Genomic DNA, 24,252 nt, shown 5'->3' on the forward strand with positions numbered 1-24,252 from the left:
TGTAATGCTAATTGCACAGATAATATTTGTAAATGTTAGACAACAGACTAATAAAAAGAAACAGAGACAAATAAAAAGAAAAATCTGTGTCTTTCCACATTGAATTACTAAGTCTACTTAGGTCACTACATCCTACTTTATTTTGGTTACTGTACGTCATTTCCCACCTGTAACGCTCAGCGTCGAGTTCATTGACGAACCACCACTGGTAATTCTCAATGTTAAACGCACATATGTTGTATTTCGCAGATGAGATTCACAACGCCCTCCCGGTTCTATGGAATGTACCCCGGAGCAAATTTTCTGAAAGAAACACTGGTAACGTAGAGGAAATATGCACCCGTTTACAGCACTTAGAAACAATATGGGAAAAGATTCAAGACGTGCAGCAAGAGATAGACAGACATCTTGTCTACTGATTCTTGTCAAGAAGAGGTATGGGCGGAAATAGAACAGCTGTATTTTTCGCTTAAGTCAACAATGAGAACAATCATTAAAGATCACGAACTCGATAACACAACAAAGCTGCAAAACAATGTAACGTCGGCTTCGAGTTCACATTTGAAACTTCCAACCGTGCATTTACCTACTTTTGAGGAGGATTATAAACATTGCCTGGTGTATTAAGACACGTTTCATTCGCTTATTCACAACAAAGGCATTCCGCAAATACAGATGTTTCAGTGTCTGCGCACTTCGCTCAAGGGGGAAGCGTTGCGTCTCATTGAAAATCTTCAGATCAGCGAAGCAAATAACAAGATTGCATGGGAGCTGTTATTAGAAATATATTCAAATAAAAGGTTAATTGCATCTTCGTACATTGATGAAATCCTTCACATAAAACGCGTACATAAAGAAAATGCAGCAGAACTCAGGGAATTCGTCAATATAGTGACTTGTAATCTAAATGCACTTCGAGCGATACAAACAGACGCGTCGTTAGAAGAAATGATTCTGACGCAACATTTCGTTTCACAAGTAGACGTTACAACAAGAAAGGCATGGGAATTACAATGCACAGAATCTTCGTTTCCCAGTTTGAAGGACTTTTTGTCATTTTTAGAAAAAAGATGCCAAGAGTTAGAATCCATCAAAAATACGGTCAATTCAACTTCTGATAACAAACAAGCAGGCAAAAAATCGTATGTTAATGCAAAGCAAGACAAATTCACAAGAGCATACGTCACTACGTCGTCTCAAACGTGTGTCCATTTTGTAAACTGTCACATGCTATTTACAAATGTAAAGACTTCATTAATGCAAATCAAGTGCAGAAATATCAATGTTTTCGAAACACCAATATCTGTACTAATTGTTTAAAGACAGGACATTTTTCAATCGTATGTAAATGAAGCTCATGTAGAAAATGCCGAAAGAACCACAACACCTTATTGCATGTAGATCGCGCAACAGAAGCGTCAAGAAGATCGCAACAATCAGATACTCGTTCTGATAACTCAGAGCCTTCTAACACAAGTTAGTACAATCAGAATGAATTTTCTTCACCGCAAGCTTCGTATTGTACAATAAAGGGAAAACCTCAGTCACAAGTTTTGCTAGCAATTGTGTTAGTTAAGTTGAAAGATCGAACAGGAAGATGGATAAAATGCAGAGGGTTATTAGACAGTGCCTCTCAATCGAATTTCTTAACTTCAGATATGGTTCAACAACTAGGGCTCACGAAACAACGAAGGGTCGTCCCAATAAGAGGAATAAATGGTGCCACATCAGAAACCAGATCAAGTGTGAAGTATGTTTACAATCCACAATAAACGATTTTTCTACAATCATAGAATGTGCAGTGTTGCCAACCATCACTGGCAATTTAGCAACAGAAAAGGTTCCGTATGAAGAATGGAACATTCCAAAAAAATATCGCATTGGCAGATCCTACGTTTGCTATACCAGGCAAAATACAGTTATTATTAGGTGCAGATGGTTTCATTCAAATTTTGAAGCCAGGACGTATGACTCACCCAAAGAACTTCCCAGTACTTCAAAACACGCAATTGGGCTCCATTCTATCAGGGCTCATCCCACATGGCATGCGAGCAGTACTTTGTAAACCACACCACTCGTGACCATACAGGGCGTTTCACGGTACATTTGCCATTCAAGGAGGCTAAGGAAACATTAGGACAATCATACAACTAGTGTTGCCCACGGGACGAGACGGGACAGGCTATTAAAAATTCGAGACGAGACGAGATTAACCATGTGTCATAAGACAAACGAATATTTTCGAGACGAGACAGCATTTCCACGAGACTTCACGCGACGAGACAGGCCAAAGTCTCGTCTCGTAAGCAACACTACATACAACCTAGCTTCAATCAGGTTTCATCAACTTCAAGCGAAATTGGAACGTGAACCAGAATTACGTCAAGATTACGCATGAATATGAAGAACTTGGACACATGAAACAAGTTGAAGAGGAACGTCACACCCCAGAAGGAGTCACGTATTACATGACTCATCACGCGGTAGTAAAACCTAGCAATTCTACTACAAAGGTACGTGTTATATTCACGCGTCCGCCAAGACAGACAATGGAATATCATTGAATGATATTCTCATGATTGGACCCACCATTCAACCTGATTTGATGTCCATAGTCTTAAGATTTAGAACACGTCCAATCGCTTTCACGGCAGACATAAAAAAAATGTATCGAATGATATAAGTGCATCGAGATGATACTCCGTTGCAGATAATCTTATGGAGAGACACGCCAATTGAAGAAATCAAAATATTTGAATTACAAACTCTCACGTATGGGACAGCACCAGCATCATTTTTAGCAACACGCTGTATGTAGCAGCTAGCACAAGAAGAATGTTGTAATTATCCTCAAGCAACGAACATTTTAGCAGAGAGCTTTTATGTCGACAATTTAGCTAGTGGATCTCAAAACGTACAACAAGCGACACAATTGCAAGCCGAACTCATCGAATTACTAGCTAAAGGAGGCTTTGTATTACGCAAATGGTGTTGTAATAACACTGAGTTATTAAGATCAATTTCACCAGAATACAGAGAAGATAACTTTCCAGTCCAATTACATTCGCAAAAAGGAGTAAACACACTAGGAATCTCTTGGAATCCTGTAGAAGACAAGTTCATTGTTAGCAGTAAATTTACTTCTAGTTCTACAACAGTGCATTTCCATTAAGCGTCAAATAACAGGCGTAATTTCATCCATTTTCGATCTATTAGGGCTTGTTAGTCCAATAGTCATCAAATACAAAATGTTTCTTCAACGTCTTTGGCAGAAAGAAGTTGATTGCGATCAACAGCTGTGACCAGAATTAATTACTGAATGGCAGAAACTGCAAGTGCAACTTTCACTTATCAATGAAATAAACGTCGAAAGATTTGTACTACAAGAAGGTAACGTGACGCAAATACAATTGCATGGATTTTCAGATGCAAGTGAAAAAGCGTATGGCGCGTGCTTATATATTCGTTCCATCAATCAGCAAGGTCAAGTTTCAATAAAACTTCTTTGTTCAAAGTCCCGCGTAGCTCCAATAAAAAAGTAACATTACCCGGACTAGAACTTTGTGCAGCATTACTTTTAGCAGAACTCGTGCATAAGGCAATTTGCAAATTGAAAGCACACATTTATGGACAGATTCTCAAATTTTTCTGTCCTGGATATCAGCCTCACCTGCAAAAATGGAAAACATTTGTAGAAAACAGAGTTTCTAGAATTCAGGATTTAACATAAATCAGTAATTGGAGACATGTACCTTCAAACGATAATCCAGCTGATTTAATATCAAGAGTTGTTGATGAAACAGTGTTCATTATGGTAGCAACGACCCGAATGGTTGAAAGAGAATTCAGATTGGTGGCCTCATTCATCAATAAAATTCGAAAATGAAGTACCCGAAATGAGACGAATTTCGACATTATCATTGTTCATACAGAAGAAAGAGACTTACATCATTGACAAATTTTCAAGATTGTCTAAATTATTAAGAGTCGTGGCATATTGCCATCGGTTTATTTACAATCTCAAGAACTCTCATGAGAAACTGATTGGGCATCTTGTCACAGTCAGATTTATCGTCGACCTGCCTCATTATTATTATTCTAATCCTTAGCCGTGAAAAAATGTGTTTTATCAAGGTGTTGAGTGTTTTTATTTCTATGTATATATTTGATCTGCCAAGCCAACGGGAGTAAGGGACGAAGTCGCGAGTCTGACGGGCGAGCATCAGAAAGGTCACGTTTTACATCTGAAACTTAGGAAATTCGACCTTAACGACAGCCATTGCAATATCTCGGGTTCCAGCAGCCGGACTGAAATGAAATTTTTACCAGCGCAGCAACATGTATGAAAGGACGGATGTGTGGAGATTCGTCGCAATCAAGCAAGAATTACGGATGCCAGATCGAATTGGTTATAATCGATCAGTTTATGGACACAGATTGCAGTTGAGCCGTCGGCGCCAGGCTGACCCCCACCTAATCCTAACGTACCCTAGCAGAAGCACGCTCTGTCCAGGCTGGGAGACAATGGAGCGAAGAGGAATGACCTCGTGGGAAGCGTACCCTCAACGACTGTCAAGCGTTCTTTTTCGAAATCCGCATAAAACGAAAGGACCTGCCATTTCGAAACACAGTTTTACCGCGAGTTCCAAGGAGAACACATCCACGCGCTCCGAATGTTGAGACTACCATTGTGCCGACTCGTCGTGTGTTGTTAACGTTTTGGTGTGAGGACGAGCGGAAGTGCGCCAGCCTACTGTAGTCTTCAGAGCGAGTTTGTGAGAAGTGGCTGTAGGCGAGATTTTGTCTTTTTCTTGTGAAGTGAAACGCGCATAAGGATGGCCGGCTGACCGTAGAAGAGAGGAGGGGGGTCACCATCGGTCCGCCCCGATGCCAGACGTGACGCCCGACGAATGCATACATCATGCTGAAACCCCGAGCTACGCCGCCTGATGCCTAGCAGACGCCACAGAGAGAGAGAGAGAGATGCTGAACGCTGCCATATCGACGCCCCGACGCTGGAGATCGTCCGACGGTGCTGGAGAATTCGCCGACGACGCCCATGAACGACCGTCCACCGCCCAGATGCGACGTCGAATGACGCCTGACCACAGAGATGCTCACCGACCCCGAGAGGAAGAGATGCCGAGGACATCCTGACATTTCCCGATCGACGCCGACGACCCATCGTCACTGATCCGCCGAGGAACCAGATGCATGAACGCTCTTCATCTTCTCGTCGTTGCGATCGTGGAAGAATAGGAAAACCTTTCGTGTGCATACTAAGTGATTTCAAACGCCCGCGAAGAAGCCAGGATCCGCCGTGGAACGAGAGAGATGGTAATGTATGAATGTCAACACGTACCGGCTCGATTGATATTTAGAGAATGCACTAGAAATTCGTCGATGTTTTGAAAACGCTCACACAACTCGAAACTTCGTATCAGACTCCCGTTGCGCTTAATATTTGTATTTAATTGTCTCAGGTCAATTTTACTCATTTCTTGTGATTATTGATATTCTTAAGTTCACTGTTGTTTGGGCTCCTTTTGTATTGATTCAAGTGCGTACTGCTAGAGTAAAGCGCCGCCCCCTTAATTGTTTAATCAATTTGAGGTTTGTTCATTTTAGTATGTGTCAGCGCTGTGTCGGTGCTAGCTACGTCAGGTCGCGTATGTGATTATTGTTAAAGTATTTGCCTGGTAATATTAATTGCTCGTCGCGGCGAAGTGTTGAAGTCCCGCCTGCTTGAGAGTATATGTTTGCGTCACTCAACGGAGGTTATTGTTATGTTTAGGACCACGTGAGGTCAAGTAAAAGGAAAAACGTCCGCCCACGCGAGCCTAATTGCTATTGAGACGCTTTGTTTATTCTGGACAAATAATGTATTGTCATCGCAACGACCTATTTTTAAAGGTAAACTTAAGTAAGGGCTGGCTAGTGATTTGAAGTAGCACTAGAGCAATTCATAAATGCCCTGATTAAACAGAAGTCGATGTAAAAGTAAATGTGAATGCAATAATTAGGGCTCGTCGTCAAAACCTTTGCATCTTATGTATTATTTTTGTTGATGTTCCCCGTGAGTCTGGATGTGTGAGTGAATGAGAGAATGCAAGATAGGGGGAGCTGTATTGAATTGATTATTTTGTTATGAATAGAATATACTTTTTATTTTTATGTTAATTTGGGCAGTATCATTTAATACGTATGTCGCTACCCGTGATTTTCAGGTATGCAGCTAGCCGCTTCCTGGCTACAGGTAAAAGTCTTGTAATTGAACGTATATGTGTTTTTTTTATGATATGGCTAATCACTATGCACTGTTGGTCACCGTCCCTATACACGAACTCAACCATGACCGTTAAGCACTTTCACTTGTCCGAGGGAGATTTTGCCACCTCTATCTAGGTAGTGGTAGTTTTTGTTTTCCCGGGCAAGGGAGGGCGTTTACAATCTCAAACCCAATTAAGTCCAACGTGCATTACACACATGTATAAAAATTGCACAACAAGCTTTCTATTCAAAGGAAATCGAAGAACTCAACTCGAACCACGAACTTTCAAATAAAAGTTCTTGGAAAACATTGTATCCATTCTTAGACAAAGATCAGGTGCTAAGAGTTGGAGGACGTCTGGATAACAGTCAATTATTATCATTTGACAGCAAGCATAAGATGACATTACCAACAAAAAGTAACCTTACAAAATTGATTGCCGAAGCAGAGCACAGAAGACTTCTATATGCAGGACCACAGCTATTAATAAGTTCTTTAAGAGACAAATATTGGATTCCACATGGCAAGCAAGTAGTTAAGAAAATACTGCATAAATGCACAATCTGTTTTAAGCTAAAAAGCACAACTTCGTCGCAATTAATGGGACAATTACCTGCAGCTCGCTTTCAACAATCAATACCATTTACCAATGTGGCTGTAGATTACGCTGGTCCAATACATGTCAAAACAGGAACCGTAAGAAGCAAAACAGTTACCAAATGCTACGTCGCCGTATTCATTTATTTATCAACAAGAGCGATACATTTAGAAGCAGTCAACAATCTCACCTCTGAGGCTAAACTTAGACGTTTCATATCACGAAGATGGAAGAGCAGTAATATATACAGTGACAATGGAACCAACTTTGTTGGTGCGAACAAAGAGTTGCAAGAACTTTTACGACTATTTCAATCAGAAGCATTTAATAAGAAATTACAAGACTACTTATCACTAGAAGGTGTACAGTGGTGGAAAAAAGTTCTTCCCCATAAGACTTTAATGGCAGTAAATAATGCCGGAAGGGTAGGCAACACACATTGCACCTTTAGGTGATCGGGTGATTCTGTCTGTCTCAAGAGCAACTCGTCTTTCATGCAAAAGCCAAGAGGCACAGGAAATGTAGGAAAGTCACGTGACTTGTCAGGTGGAATGTTGTTCGTCAGAAAATCGCCTTTTCTCAACCCAGGTCGCAGAACCGAAAAGAGCTACACGTTATATCTCCGAAAATGATTCCCCTAAAAACGTTGAAAGAAACGCTAAAACAATTCTCGCCTTAATTACTGTATGTGCCGCAGTAGCACAGTCGTTAGGGCGTTTTATTACCATGCGAGAGATCTGGGTTCGATCCCCGACGGGGGATAATCGGGATTTTGTCCACCTGTTCAAGCTGCTTCGGTGGCAACCCAGCGTCGTATAAAGTAGATACCTGGAGGAAACTCTGGGGAAAGGGGGGGGTAAGGCGGCCAGGGGCGTGGTGCTGATCACATCATTCCCACCTTCAGCCTTATGAAGAAAGCGTGGGGTCCCAACTCCACTAACTCCACACCCCCTATACGCCTTCATGGCTTGGTGCAAAGCGCAAGATAGGACTTTGCTTATTAATTTACTATACATCCCGATTTTGTCGGAACAGAACTTCCCAATCCCTACGTGGGCTTTCTTCCAAGTTCCGTAGGGATGTGAATAGGCTCCAATATTTCTTGACACAATTCATACATGTTATATTTCCTTATAAGAACAACAGCCGATATATATTTTGTGTGCGTGTGTGTAAGGGGGGGGGGTTATAATCCAAACATGTGAGGTGATCCTTTTCCCACTACCATTCTCAGAAATAAATCTCAATTCCACACACTGAAAATGCAGCACTTTCTACATCTTAGCATGCAAATATCTACATAGTAGCAAAGTAATGTGTGGAAAGAGAAAAATTAACGATTTGTAACGGCACTCTGGAAATTTTTTAGTTTATTTTTTTTTCAATTTGAACTGACATTCATAACATTCATTAACAATCCCAATATTGACAAAAGAATAGCTTAGTCGTTCTGCTACTTTCAATTCTTCATTATCGTAGTCACAGTAACTCTCTCCTCTCTCTCTCTCTCTCTCTCTCTCATCCTTCCCCATGGCGCTGTAGTAGAGGAGTCGCCTTGTAATCAAGGAGTCCCCTGTTCGATACCCGGTGGAGACACAGTAGTTAGGATCCCACTTTAAACTGTAGATGCAGTCTCGATTAGCCTTTGTGTGCATAAAGTGGACTTAAAATACCAAATGTAAATAAAAATCAAAATCACCGTAACTCTCTACAAAGCCAGAGGATCCATTTTTGAAACCTGTTGAGGCTTAGATGTAGCATTGCATTCGTATCATTATCCATCATCTTCATCGTCGCGATTATCGCAAGAGGTAAAAATGCGACACAAAATAACCCAAACAGAAGCTTGGAATCAATCTGAATATTGGTTACGTTGGATACATGGGAGAATTGTCTTAAAAATCACTTCCTGTGATGTAATAGGGTTTTTGATTAGAGACCATTTGTATAATACATACCGTTGTTGCGAACAATAAGTAGTTTCACGTTCACCACACTCTTCAGTTGTTTAGAAATCGTAAGGAAGAAGGATCTCTAAATTTCCGCTTTCACATGTCAATGAAACTTTAAAATACGTTCAGTGTAGGTCACAACAGAGATTTACATATTGTTATGATATCTTTTAAACACCACGAAATCTAATTCCAATAGAATACGATACTACTCCTTACGTTCCTGTAAATGTTCACTATTAGTCTGGCGAAAAAAAGTAACGAAGATTTCCTTGTTTCCTTGAGGAAAGATAAGGCGTCTGCTTGTAGGAAGCAAGCACTAACTGCTTCGATCATTGACCTTCACTGCCAGAGTGACTCACAGCTGGCCTGCGCTCGTTCCAGTGTGCGTATAAAATAGGTATTTTATTTCGTTCGTTCTAATCCACAGTTATATCAAGGTAACATTCTAATATTTTCATAAAATATGTAGTAAACAAGTTGTATACATTATGGTCTTCCAGAGTGTTGTTGCCTCCTGCTATTTACACGCGGGAGATGGGGATGTTGTAAACATTTCTGAACCCAAAGGTCGAGCACGAAGGAAAAGTTGTGTAATCATTGGAGGTAATAACAAGGTAATAGAAGTTGAAGGAAATGCTGGAATAAATTATATCAGAAATTGAGCAAAAACAATTCTCATCACACTCTTCAGCGGAAAGTAGGACAAATTGTCTCAAAATGTTGAACACGATCGTATTTGCAGTAAATATAATAGGTTACTAGGACATCTTAGCATATAACGAGAATATGACACATCTTCAGCTGAAAAATTAATGTTGAAGTGAACGGTTGAGTTCAAAATTCCTCAACTGCTAATTAATAGCACGGCTGTATGTGATTTCAACTTATGTATGTAAGACAGAACGTTTTTCGTCGATGTGGGGCCAGGAAGAGAAAACAATCCATGAATTCGGGAAGGAAAAAATTCACAATTTCGTAAACAAAGTCTGGAAGTTCTTCTTTATTAATATGTAAAAAACTACTATACACTGGGAAAAAACAGAATTGTGTGCCTTATTTCTCCAATAAGGAGAAAAATTACTTGTTACTTCGAACAAATTACCGACACTTATATCGATAGAACTTCACAAAGTAAGCATTTTTATACATATATCCGGACTTTTCCGGATCTAGAAAATCGTGAAGTAATTTCTGAGCTTTTCCGAACATCCAGTAGCAACCATGCACACTCTTTGATTTAAGCATACTTCTCCAAGCAACCACGTTTTCTTAGACTCCCTTCAGTTTTTCTGTTTCTCCATCTAATTTGAAGTTACGTGATGCCCAAAATACGTATAAGACATTTGAGATTTCTTTCAAATTCCTTCCGGAGGCCAGACACAACTATAAAATGTAGGACACGTCCGGAAATAAGAATGATTCTTATAAGTCTTTTTATTTTCTTATTTAGCGTCGTTTTTCTTTCACCTCTTGCATATCGCGACGACGAGGATGAGTGATATGATGAAATTGATGAAGGGGCACTCACAAAGAACACCCATACGCACGACGGGATTCGAACCCAGGACATCAGACATCGTAGCGCACTGTGCTAACCACTCTGTCACGGACGGAATTCTTATAGCCCTAATCGTTCCTCAAGCATTTTTCCTATCTTTAACTACACACGAAACATAAAAAAAATCTAAATAAACAAGTGCCAGTTCACACTCTAACCGTAAAAAAACATATGCATGTGAAAATGCAAAATAATATTTATTTTTAGGTAGTTGTGATTTATTATTGTATATTAAAGAAATATATTAGTGATAAAATGACGGAAGTAGAGGAACATCTCCAATGAAACACTCATGCCTTATGGATATTTGTATTTCTTGCTGAACAAGGTTCCGAGTTCGAGTTCCGACCAAAATGGGTTCATTGTGTATGTTCATTCTTGTCTTTAATGTAATGATAAATCGTCGTCATGAATAATTTAACTTCAGAGGAAGAAAACTGAGGTAATTACTAATAAAAACAATAACAAAACAAATTTGATTTTAAAGCCCTGGCTTTGGCTACATATTCCATCACGGGGATCATAGGCGTGCGCCCATGGGGCCAGGGGGAGGGCAAATGCCCCCCTAATCATGGACGTCTGCAGATATTTTCCACGAAGAGACAAGCAAGGTATTTTTCCATGTGGCATATTACCCCGATAATAGTGTTGCATTATCGTATTCCTGCATCCTCATTATAATAATTAATATAAATTATTATGACTGAAATCAAATTATACATGTGAAAACGTACTTTTTGGTTGACATTCGTTTTCTAAGGGAAAGATGTGGCAATACTTGCCCCCCTTCCAGACATCTATGCCCCTATATTATTATATTTTCACCTAGAAATTTAGGATAGATGAATCCTATTGCCGTTATTAAACTATATTATACTCTTAAACAAAATTAAGTATTTTCAAGCCGATGAAAGTTCAAAGCAACTACGGGGGAAGGGGGTGCAGTGGCGAAACCACAGCCCCCCACAACCTTGAACGGAAATCAATTTTAGGGGGCAAACATGGAAGTAAAGGAAAGCAAGAGTAGCAGAATCTAAGAGTAGCAGGACAAAAGGATACTCAAGATGGATTTTGTTTTCACGTCTTTCTTGCATTATTTCTTCCAGACTGCCAAGAGCACCTGCGGGGGGTGGGGGGGAGGGACAGAGCTGCAATTGCTCCCTTGATTTCAAATTTTATACAAATATGAATACCTTTTGTAAAATGTTCTTGCTCGCTTCGCTCGCAATGTCTGCTTTTCTTGCAGGCTAGTCAAGTTCAGAGCCGTAGCTAGGAGTCGACGTGAGTTAACCCTGGACGCCAAACGATCTAAATGAAAAAAATTGTAAAAGAGAATAATATGGCGCTCCATGAATTTTTCCCCCCATATTAAATCGACATTGTTTTCATTTTGCAAAAATTTGGATTTGAAAATTTATTGGTCCCTTCGCTCGCAATTTGTTTTCTGTAATGCATTTTAAATTAGCGAGGAGAGAAGTACTGCTGCTAAAAGGTTTTCTCTTAAGCGCATGAACAATTTTTTGGAGGAAAAGGAACGCGCAGATTTGAGAGACAATTTATATGATTTTTACTGTTGGTATATAAGAATATGTTGTGTGTGTGTGTGTTGTATATATATATATGTATGTATGTATGTATGTATTTATATGTGTGTGTGGGGCGGGGGGAGGGGTGTATATATAAACACACCCATCAATGCAATAAAATTTAAACAAGTGAGATGAAATTACGTTATTCTTTTCCGGCCTGAACTATCATCAAGGCTATCCCCCCTCCTAATCAGAGGGTCTGTGCACGCCTATGACGGGGACTGACACTTTACGTAGGTGTAGACACGCTTCGTACAATTTGATGATATCGCGATTACGTAATGGATGTGCAGCAACTTAACTGAACCCCCCAAAATTCACATTTTATTACTAAATTCTAAATTAGCATAATATCACATAGTTTACCTATTCATAATATGCGCCGCTTTGGTGCACTTTGTGGATTGTGCATTAATCAACATCAGGTTAATCGCGGCAGGCAAAGTGGAGGGAAAATGACAATGAAACACAACGAGGGGGCCCTTGGTTCTCAATTAATGAAACTTTGTCTACATGCAACTGAGTTGCTGCGTGAAATCGCTGAAAATGTCATTTATTAATTTCTTAATTTTGCTTATTTTATATTGCTTTTCTAGCACTTGGCGTCAACAAAGGCGATGAGGATGATTAATGAAGTTATGAAATGGATGATAGGACATGATGATCCATGTCTTACACAAAATTCTAAGTTGGGACTAATGAATATCGATTCGTCTTATCATTTGTCAAGTAGTTACTTTTAACTCCAATCTTTTTCAAGGACTTCTGGGTTGACAGCATGTGTGTTGCGCGATGATGATTCGACGAAAACCACCATTTCAGTGAACTTTCTTGACAATGACTCTAATATCAGTAATGAGAACATTTTCTTACGAATAGCTGTTGTTAAGAAACCAATTCCTGAAACTTTTTCTGCTGGTCTCACGGCACCCAGCTGTCGTTTGTTATGGCTGGGCCTGGGGGTATGACTCACGCTGCTGTCAATACTCAATCATTCCCGAGAATCCAGGTCCGCTAGGCAAACCCAAGCGACAATTTTGTTATTTGGGTTGCATAGACAACAGGCTTTAAGATGTTACGATATCGTAGGTCTCGTGGCCCAAGAACTACTTTCCATGACTGTACAATGGCACTTTATGCCACCTGGATCACCACATTTTTCAGGACTCGCTGAGGCAGCAGTTAAATCGATGAAACATCATTTGATAAGAATAATAGGCAAGTCATCGATAACATTCGAAGAATTGACAACATTATTGTGTCAGATAAAAGCGTGTTTAAATTCAAGACCCATTTCTGTAATCTCACAAGATCCAACAGATCCAACCCCACTTACACCTGGTCATTTCCTCATAGGTCATCCTTTTTTATCCTCGTTACCCGAGCCAGACATCTCCGAATTACCAGTCAACAGACTGACAAGATGGCAGAGAATTCAGCTGTTTCACCAACAATTGTGGCATCGTTGGTGGAAAGAATATCTACATGGACTCCAACAGAGATCCAAGTGGACTCGTCAGCAGAAGATTGTCATCAAGAACACAGCGCTTTGCGCGCATAGCAACATGCATTTGTTTCTTTATACGCACGCCAGTAAGAACATTGCGTAGTCAGGCGAGAAGTAGCGAACAATGTGGCTGCTCGGACGTTAATACAAAGGCAGCTCCGGTGTGCATTGCGATATATACCAGAATATTTGTTGTGTGTAGTTCTCGTGGTAGTGAATAAAACATCAAAAAACAAAAACACAAAGTATACAGTGTTCCAATCCCTCCAATAGGCATTTCATTGAGTGACAAATTTTCAGTGATTAAAGTCCAGTCGCTGCTTAATTTTCTATCTCTCAAGACTTGAGGCCGTCTCTATTTCTTAGCAGCAGATTGCAATTGACCCGAAGATATTAGGTCACCATTGACAATGTAGAGGTCCAGTTCAACCACCGTAACTGAAATGATAAGTTTGCTTGAGTATATAACTCAGTATTAGTATTAGAAGCGTAATGTGAGCGTCTCTTACGTTGAATCTTGGCCTGGCATAGCCAGAGGATGGCCTTTTGAGCTGAAGGTGCATCCACCTCTAAGTCCAAAAAAGGAGTGTTGAGTTGGTATTTTAAGTCCACTTTATGCACAGTAAGGCTAATCGGGACTGGACCTACAGTTTAAAGTGGGATCCGAACCACTATGTGCCTCCACCTGGTATCGAACCCGGGACCCCTTTTTTTTTAAAAAAAAAGGAGTGTTTACTATCCTTTAAACAATTTACCCAAACAGTATTTTTTAAATATATGTGTATTATATGTAACCTACATTAAAGAAAAAACGCTTCGAACAAAAAATACAAAGGATCACGAACAAAAGAGTTGGCTGTGTGAAGCCTCCACCCTCCTTAAAAAAGAATCCTGGCTGTGTCACCACGTTGAAGTAAGAGAAAATATTTCTAATTTCTTTATCCAGTTATTTATCAGAGATTCAGACCACCCTGATTTAGTTTCGAAAAACTACTAAACTGATATATAGCCTAAGTCGATATCGAAAAATGGAAAGGAAAGGTTAATTCATTTTACAAGTGGGGGTGCTCACTATTGTGCGTCTGCCCACTCTGGCATCATCTCGATGTTTATTTTTTCCACTGAGGGGGCCCCAATATTTTACTTGCAGGGGGGTCCCAGAGAACTGCACTACGCCACTGAATACTACACAAATAACCGTTCGCGCTACAACGCCAGAGGTCCCGGGTTCGAATCCTGGCCTGGGCATGGATGTTTGTGAGTGTCTATTCATCAAATTCATCATATCATCACTCATCCCCATCTTTGTAAATCAGCCAAAAGTGGCACAAAAAGCGAAGTAAAATAAAGCAAATCAAATCAAATCAAAACAAATAACCAAATTGGAAATTGAGGGAAATCAACGAAGCAGCCTTCATAGCAATTGCCCAAAAACCATATGTAAGTCATCCCAGTACAGAATTCAAGCAAATATGATTCCTTCTCCTCAGACAATAGATAAAGTAGCATAAGTAAAGCAAATAGCAGAATACAATTCCAGCATGTAGTAGTTGGTTAGAGAACCGGATTCGTAGTAAAGTACAGGGTTGATCCGTACTACTGGTCAAACGAAATTTGTTCGTCTGAAGATGAGAGAATTGATTGGGTCTATTTTACTTCGCTTCTCTGCCACTTTTGGCTAATCGCGAAGATGAGGATGAGCTATGATGTGGTGAAATTGATGCAGGGACACTCACTCACATTTCTGTCGGCGTAGCGCGCTGTAATAACCACTCCTCCACGGATGTCGGCTAGAGATGAGAGAAGATGAGCTCTCTCGAGACATAGTGATAGAGGCACTAGACAATGAAAAATATCTAAGTAGCGTTGTATGCTAAGACAGAGGACGATGAATGAATGAAAACATCCTCTGCCTAGTTAGTAACACCTATTGATTTTTCGATTCATTATATGCATTTCTTCAACAGGTGAAATATGTTATCCTGACCTCGGATGCATCAGCTACACGGACGAGTGGTTTGACACCATCTTTAGACCAGTGAACGAGGTACCGGAGGATGTAGAAGTCATAAACACAGCTTACGTGTTGTTCGTGTGGGATGCGCCAGTCATGAAGGTTGGTATAGTCATAGATGCTGGTATATACGCCAGAAGATTTATTCTATTCTCGCCAAGAGATGCTCTGTCGTCTTCGAGCCGTTGCTGCCAAACGTATGTTTGGTGCAAACATGACGACTGACCGTGCTCTTACACGAGTCCTTTCAAAGGGCAATCCAATAATATCACTAAGATCTACAAATCTTTATCCTTTTGCTCTCATCATTTGAAATCTCTACATGTCAGTTGCCTTCCCCATGGGCGTAACTTGGAACATAACTTTGGGGGGGATCGATTTTGGGGCTTAACTTTGGGGGGAAGGGGCAGAATCACACTTGGGACTCAACTTTGGGGGAGGGGGCAGAATCAAACTAGACTTTGAGGTTGGGGCAGAATAAAACTTGGGACTTATCTTTTGGGGGTCAGAATAAAACTTGGGACTTAACTTGGGGGAGCAGAATCAAACTTGGGACTTAACTTTGAGGGTCAGAATAAACTTGAGACTTAGCTTCGGGGACATAATCAAACTTGGCACTTAACTTCGGGGGAGGCAGAATTAATAAGCGTTCCATCCCATAAAAATAGCGTCCAGAATATTTTGCTAAATAGCTTACATTTGCACAATCATAAAAAAATACACTTCAATAATTTGCTACTCAGATCCCAAGAGGTTAACAAATGTATCATTAACTTTTAAATTTAGTTGCCTGAAAATTTTGGGGGGGCAAGTGACCTCCCTTCACGTGCCGATTGAGTTAACACATATGCTGTGCAGTAGAAAAAGAATTACTGAGCAATGACACACTTTGCGGTCGAATACACTAGGGAAAAAAAACAATACGTAACAAGCACCTTCACTTCATAGTCGCCAGACTAATAAACAGGCCACAAAATACAAAACAAGGACCCTTATCACTTCAGTCTCCTGTTTACTTTCAGGGCCTCCGTAAAAACCGGTTTCTAACCCCCTCCCTCGCCAGCTTACGTTAGTGGGTGTCTTAATAAAGATGTATCAACAATGTGTGCGTATCGAAGGCGTCTAGTTTGAACACCTCGTTTTCATCGACACTCTACGATGCCTACAAACGGCCGCGAGTGTCTCGCTTGCCGATAGCGCAAACACTGACGCGACGGTCTACACTTCAATGGATCGCTCTGTATTTTCGCGCCTGACAGAGGTGGCAGGACTGCTCGTGTGATACACTTCGATATATGGAGTATGTTCCCTTCATCGTCCAAGCATTCAAACGGAGAGCTCTGGCTGTTAGAGAACAAAGCACGTGCTGTCTCCAGAGCTCCTTTTAATGGGGGGAAGCATTCACGTGATAGCTGCCAAAGTCTTCCAGAAGACGACAGACCACCGAGTGGCGGGAGTGGCACCAGAATAAATCTTGTAAGTTATAGTCGTGGAAAAGGTTTCTTCGCTATTTGTTGTAACTATTGTAATACCAAATGCGAATGATCATAATAAATTATTATTATTATTATTTGTTTCTTATTCTGTATTAAGGTCTTCTGGTAATAATCTACATTTCAAATCAAAATTAATTAATAATTATATAACGACCCTAATGCTTTATATAACCGATATATTTTTTCTATCAAACTATTATAAATTAACAAACTACACTGGTCGACAGTTGCTAAGGAACAAACACGTTTTGACCAATAACTTTTGACTACGTGATAAGGGTGCAACAAGTGAACAATATATATCAGATAATATAATAATGCTTTTCCGAAGGTGTGTTTCCTTGTACATGGAAGCAAGCAAATATAGTCCCTATCCTCAAACACGGAAACAAAACTCATGTCACTTCCTATCGGCCGATTTCCTTACTTCCTGCACTTGCACTGCTAGCTGAGAAAATCATTTCTAATCGTATCCTTGCACATGTTTTTCCGTTTCTCTCTCTCCCACTCAACACGGTTTTCTCCCTCATGCTTCCTGTGACACAAACCTTGCTTGCTTGCTTACCAAAGCAGTTAACTGCCTGAATGCCAAGCAAGACATGGATGTCGTATACTTAGACTTTTCCAAAGCCTTTGATATCTCTCACACGCAACTCATCCACAAATTATCAAATAGATTCAATATTCACGGAGCTCTTCTTAAACTACTTTCATCTTACTTGCACAATAGAAAGCAAAAGGTTATCATATCTGGTTGCTCTTCGTCGTGGCTTCATGTAGTTTCCGGTGTGCCCCAAGGAAGTTCTCTGGCCCCCCCGTGTTTCTCTCTCTTCATGAATGACATTCAAGAATATATTTCTTCCGAATGTTCAGTATTATTGTATGCTGATGACTGCAAATTATTCCGAAACATTACTTCACTTCAGGACACATGCTATATCCAAGACAATCTCAAACACATTGAACGCTGGTGCCAAGAATGGAATCTCAAATTAAATCCGGATAAATCTGTTGTCATGAGGTTTACCCTAAAATCCAATAGCACAGTGTCATCCTACAAGTTATGCAACCAGGTTATTCCGTTCGTACGACAGCACAAGGATCTTGGTGTCATTTTTGATAGCAAACTGACTTTCAACCATCACATAGACTACATAACTTCCAAAGCGATGATAACACTTGGACTAATTTACAGAATTACAGACATAACACACGTTTCTGCCCTCAAAACCTACTTTACATTGTGTGTTGTTCCTATTCTTGAATATGGCTCCTGTATTTGGTCAATGGCATGTGAAAGCAATTTAAAGAAATCAAACAAAGTAGTAAGTTTCTTCGTCAGAATAGTCAAACACAGATGTCCAGCTCTTGCAAACTTCTCCAAACAAGAAATTCTACCCACTCTACAAATTCATGACCTTTCTCTTCGCCGTCAACTCTCAGATTTAACACTACTCTTCAGAATCATTAATGGACAACTTTTCACCAGCGAACTCTTGCCACTTCTTAATATCAGAATCCAACGTCCCAACAGTAAATGCAACAACTTCTTTTACATTAAATCTTCAAGGCTATCTTTAGAACAAAGATCACTTCTCTACAGGCTACAAACCATTTACAACTCATTAAAAGACGCTCCGGGCTTCCATTTATCAAAGCAGACTTACAGAACGGCGTGCATAAAGAAGCTGAAGTGTAAATAATATTCTTTTTGCCCTAGTTGTTATTATTCTTGTTACATATGTATACGTGTGTGTATGTGTCCATCTTATTATTTTGTTTATTTCTTTTCCGGTTGATATCCTGATGTAAAATGGATTTTTCTGTATTCAGGACTTTTCAAATAAATAAATAAATAAATAAATAAAATAAATAAATAAGTACAGATATCAGTTAAGGTTTATTGAGAAAAGATAACGGGGACTCCCCATCAACCAAAGAAACGGGACGTCATAAAGCAAAACCAGCATAAGCAAAACAAAGCGAGGAAAGCACATGAATCACAATTTGGCATGTGTAGAGTGAGTCCAGAGGAAAGCAATATGGCGTGTGGCCACCGCGGACTGCACAGCAAGCTGCACACCTGTTCGGCATGCTGTCGATGAGAGCGTTCGTGAGCGCGAGGGGTATATTGTCTCATTCTTCCTGAAGTGCAGTTTTCAGCTCCTGGAGGGTCCGGGGTGAGGGATTCCTTTGTGCAACCTGCCTTCCGAGAGCATCCCACGCATGTTCGATGGGGTTGAGATCCGGTGAATATGCAGGCCAGTCCATGCGGGTGATGTTTTCTCTTTCCAGTGTGTCTGCACTTCGACAGTTCTGTGTGGAAGCGCATTATTATCCATGTAAAGAAAGTCAGGGCCCACTGCACCCCGAAAAAAACGAACATAACCTTCCAGGATCTCGGTAGAATACAGCGCTCCAGTAACGGATCCTGCGGCGAAGATTTGCAGTGGCGTTTTCCCATTTTTCATTGTACCCCCCATACCATGACTCCGGGTCCCCCATACCTGTCACGTTCACAGATGTGCTGTGCATGATATCGTGTTCCACGTTCTCTCCACACCATTTGATGTCCAGAATCACTTGTCACACAGTACCGCGATTCATCGGAGAACATCACATTTACCCATCTGTCTTGGTCCCAGTTACGATGCTGCACACACAAGTGTAATCTCGCACGACGGTTAACTGGTTTTAATGGCACACACTTAACTGGCTTCTGGGCATACAACCCAACACTATTCAGTCGTCGTGTAATGGTTTTTCAGGACACACGGACACCTGAAGCGCCGACAAGGTCTTGAGCAATTTGGGCTGGAGTGGCAGATCGTTTCCTTTTTGCCACCTGGACGATGTACCGATCCTGGCGAGCAGTTGCACACCTTCCACGACCTCCACCATGCATACGCAAAGCTGTTCCTCTGGTACGAGTAGCTTTCTGAAGTCTGGAAATTACATTTTTCTATACCCCCATAACACGTGCCACTTCATAACACGTGCCACGTGATACTTCGCCCTGACTCCAGCTGACCAACAACTCTGCCCCGTTCGTAATCACTTAAATGTACTCTTCTCGCCATCTTCCTACTTGCTTCTTCTGTTGCACACCAGTATTGCACTGCCTCTACCGTGTTTGACTGTCTCCCGTGGGTACCACCTCCTGCCACTGCACTGCAGTCTTTTCCTGATAACGACGCTCCAAGCTCACACGTTCCTTTCTGACTGGGCGCAACGATTCCTTGCTGCCCTCTACTGGTCTCTTTCTGGCAACAAACTGACACGGAGTTGTGTATGAAAAAGATATGGGTCAATATGTGTTTGTTCCTTAGCAATTGTCGACTTTATACACAATATATGCCTATACTGTATACATACATTATACCGGGTGTCCGAGAAGTCTTTGTATGAAAAGAAAAATTAACTGTATCCGCTATATGCAACATAGAAATGAAAAATGGTACCAAAATGTTCGGAAACTATTCAAGTTTTATTGGCAATAGGAAAGAAATCAATAAATCTCCACATGAGCACCCTTGGTAGCACGGAGTACATCTAGTCGAAATTGAACTTTTCGCCATGCATTAGCCAACATCACAGGAGGGATTGATGTGATGACTTGCATTATCCGTTGTTGCAGAGTTGCAAGATCGGATACAGGAGTTCTGTAGACATTGTCTTTCACATAACCCCATAAAAAATGTAAAGGGGTTGGTTATGTCTGGAGATCGTGCAGGCCACACTGTCGGTCCATCTCGACCAATCCATTTTCCAGGAAATTTCTGATCAAGGTATAGGAACGAACCTCCAGACTCCAATGTGGCGGTGCACCGTCATGTTGAAAGATAACATGTGGGTGATATTATAGCAATTGCGGAATAGCAAACAATTACAACATGTTGAGATACAATCCAGATGTTACGGTGTCCTCACAGAAAATGAACGGTCCGATTATTCTGTCATGCAGCAGCGCGCACCAAACATTCACCTTCGGGCTGTCCATGGTCGACTCCCTCACCTCATGAGGGGGCTCCTTACCCCAGATACGCACGTTGTGTGTATTCACTAAACCACTGACACGAAAGACCGCCTGGTCTGAAAAAGCAACACGTTCCAGCTAGCCATTATCAGCGTCAATGCGTTTGCCGTCATTGGGCAACAAAGCCTGCAGAATTTGCACTTTGTATGCACGAAACAGTAAACGTTTGTGTAACACATCATGAACAGAACATTTTTGGCATCTGTAACTCACGTGAGGCCGTATGCACGGATTTCTTCGGACTGCGCACAAAGCCACTCTGACATCTTCCACCCTTTCGTCTGAGGTTGCGTCAGCAACAGATCCTGTGGTCTTGAATTTGTCATATCACGACTTAATGCTCCTACCATCGGGCGGCACCTTTCCGTACGATGTTTGAAACTGTGTCTGCACTGTTTTTTGTGACCTTCTCTTGTGAAACCACAGGATACATTCAGCTTTTTCCTGACTTGTGCACATTTCCGGTTTGCTGGACACTGGCACTGCTACACTACTGCAACGTTACAGAAACTTGAAACAAAAAAACTTGAATAGATTCCGAACATTTTGGTACCATTTTTTCATGTCTATGTTGCATATAGCGGGTACAGTTAATTTTTATTATCATACAAAGACTTCTCGGACACCCGGTATATGTATATCAGTAGCGAAGCGTAGTCTTACGAAGGAGGCAAGCAATGTTTCAGTACAACAAAACATGTAGTACAACGACATGCCGAGGGGAAAGATTCAAGGTTTATAGCCTCATTTACCCAGTCCCTGGATTTGTCAAAATATCGTAATAAAGTGACTGTACTAAAAATAAACCATATGATCCGCAAACGTCACATTTACTTTTTAAAAAAATATCCAGGTAACGTTATTCATATGATATTAAACGTTTTGCATATGCGAACTTTCCGCATACGACTAAAGGGAGACGGAATTTCTCACTTACTTATTAGTACCTTTATTTGTTCATTATTATTTAATATGGTCAAACGGTGACCAAACCGATTTAGATAAAAAAAAAATGGGAATCATTTGTTTATTTTACGCTGCATGATGTAATTTAGTATTTTTGGGCACCCTAAAAACCGCATTGGAGTAACTTAAACACTAAATAAAAAGTTAAACACAAACAATAAAAAATTCATTTCAAAGCAAAGAAACACATGCATAGACGATGTACTCACCACAATAAATTTCAAACTCTTGGTGTTGGTCGACCCCCTTCCACGATTTTCATTTTAACACTTATCTCTCTCGAGCTAAACGAAGCAATTTTCAATTGCTCAATAATACACCCGCACTTCACATCAACCGTTCCTAAATACGCGTTCATTCCGATAAATTCACAGCACAAAACACGAAGCAACAAACACTCACACTATCCCACGCGCTTTCCACAACTGCAAATGCAAGCATCCACAAAAGATCACTTTGAAAATCTCTGAAACAACAGAAAGTGATACCAACCTATTTCCTTAATTTTATCCGTCACAAAGGAAAGATATATCAGTTTGGAGATAAAAATTACGCGGAGGAATCAGAATCATTTCAGCAGAACGAGTATGTACATTAATATTTAAGTAATAAAGTGTCATTCAATGGCGTGCCCGGGGCGAAGGGGGGGTGGATGGTAGACATAACCCCCTTTTGGCCCAGTATATCTAAGAAAAAACGTCAAAGGAAGGAAAAGATGACAAAATGGGGACCGTAAAAAGACCCTGGGAACACCACTTGCGTCATAATAATAGAACTTAAAACATATTCGGGCCTCCCCGATGGCGCAGTGGTAGTGTCGTCGCCTTGTAATCAAGGGGTTCCGGGTTCGATACCCGGTGGAGGCACAAGTGTTTCAGATCCCATTTTAAACTGTAGGTCCAGTCCCGATTAGCCTTACTGTGCATAAAGTGGACTTAAAACAACAAATCAATCAATCAATCATTAAAACATATTCTTGTGCTCATAATATGCAGAATGTATACGATTTACTTCTATGCCATGTACAAATATCAGTAGATAGTTCTTTCTCAGATAGCTTTATTTTCACCCCAATTTATTGATTGTAAAATTTGTGAAAGAGCTCACTTGAATTACTGCGTAAATAATTTGGCAGTTGCAAACACTGGTAGCGGTCAACACTTCTGGCGTAATTTGAGCTGGACCGACCAGGAAGCAGGGTGCTGGACCAAGGTCCGTCCAATCTTCCCTTCCTCCCTGAGAAAACTCTTCACGGGGGTGCAGAAATTCCACTGCCCCAACTCCCAATGTCAACTTTTTTTACGCGTTTTACATTTCGCGAAATCTAAAATAATTTGTAATATAATATGATATATATGGAATTTAGAACAGTGATAATAACTTCTTTTAGTTATTTTATGACTAACAATTATTATTATATTTGCGATCTTGTTTACGTGTTCATGAAGACAAATATTCGTTACTAGTTTTTGCTGGCAACGTACCCATAGATAAATCCTTCTGCTTTCGGTTGTACTCGGCTATTTTCGGGAATCACGCAAGCTCGGAAAGCACAGCTTTTTGTAGAAGCTTTGTGGACGGGTTCCACCAGAATTTCACGCTTCGCCATGTGACTCCTTCGGAGGCCTTATTTTCCCGCAGAACGGCTGCAAGCATTGAGGCTGGTGCTTGCTACAGAGCTGCTGGGGGAGTTTGCGGCCGCATTTTTTCGCGAAATCGAGTGCGATGGAAACTAAATACGGTTAGAACATTAAGTACATTAAATGATATTCGAATTATGCAAGCAGTGCTTGCATTGCTTGTACTATATCTTCGCCTCTGATGTATATGTATACACACACACACACACACACACACACACACACACACACACACACACACACACACACACACACACACACACACACACACAGTGGCGTAGCAACAGATCGCGAGGCCGCCATCCGTTCTTTAAATTTGAAGTCTCAATGTAAATCGATACTAAATGTTCAAGGATACGTCAGCAATTTACCATATTTAAATAATAATAATAAATTGCTGACGAAAATTATATTGAATAATTTCACTCACCCGGAAAGTGTATTTGAGGAAGATGAAATCTGAAGCTGTAGGGCATGCCCGTACTCATGGGAGCCATGGACACCCCCCCCCCCCTTCGAACTATGAAATATTATAATGTGGAGATATAAAAACGTACGAAAATAACATTGACGATTTTTCAGATTGTGCAAGAATTTCGATTTCGTCCTTGCATATAGGAAT

General features: G+C 40.7%; 1 protein-coding gene across 2 annotated transcripts in view; it reads left to right on the forward strand.

Annotated features, from left to right (window-relative positions):
* The window catches only part of LOC145990131 (inactive pancreatic lipase-related protein 1-like), a 100,058-nt gene that overhangs the window by 34,524 nt on the left and 41,282 nt on the right, over window positions 1–24,252 (forward strand). For both annotated transcript variants that reach the window (XM_083125791.1, XM_083125792.1), the window contains exon 3: window positions 15,446–15,594. In XM_083125791.1, the coding sequence (XP_082981917.1) occupies window positions 15,446–15,594 (149 nt within the window). The remainder of the gene's footprint in view (window positions 1–15,445; window positions 15,595–24,252) is intronic.

This window comes from Lepisma saccharinum, chromosome 7 (genome assembly GCF_977018435.1).
Source record: "Lepisma saccharinum chromosome 7, izLepSacc3.1, whole genome shotgun sequence".
Lineage (NCBI taxonomy): Eukaryota > Metazoa > Arthropoda > Insecta > Zygentoma > Lepismatidae > Lepisma > Lepisma saccharinum.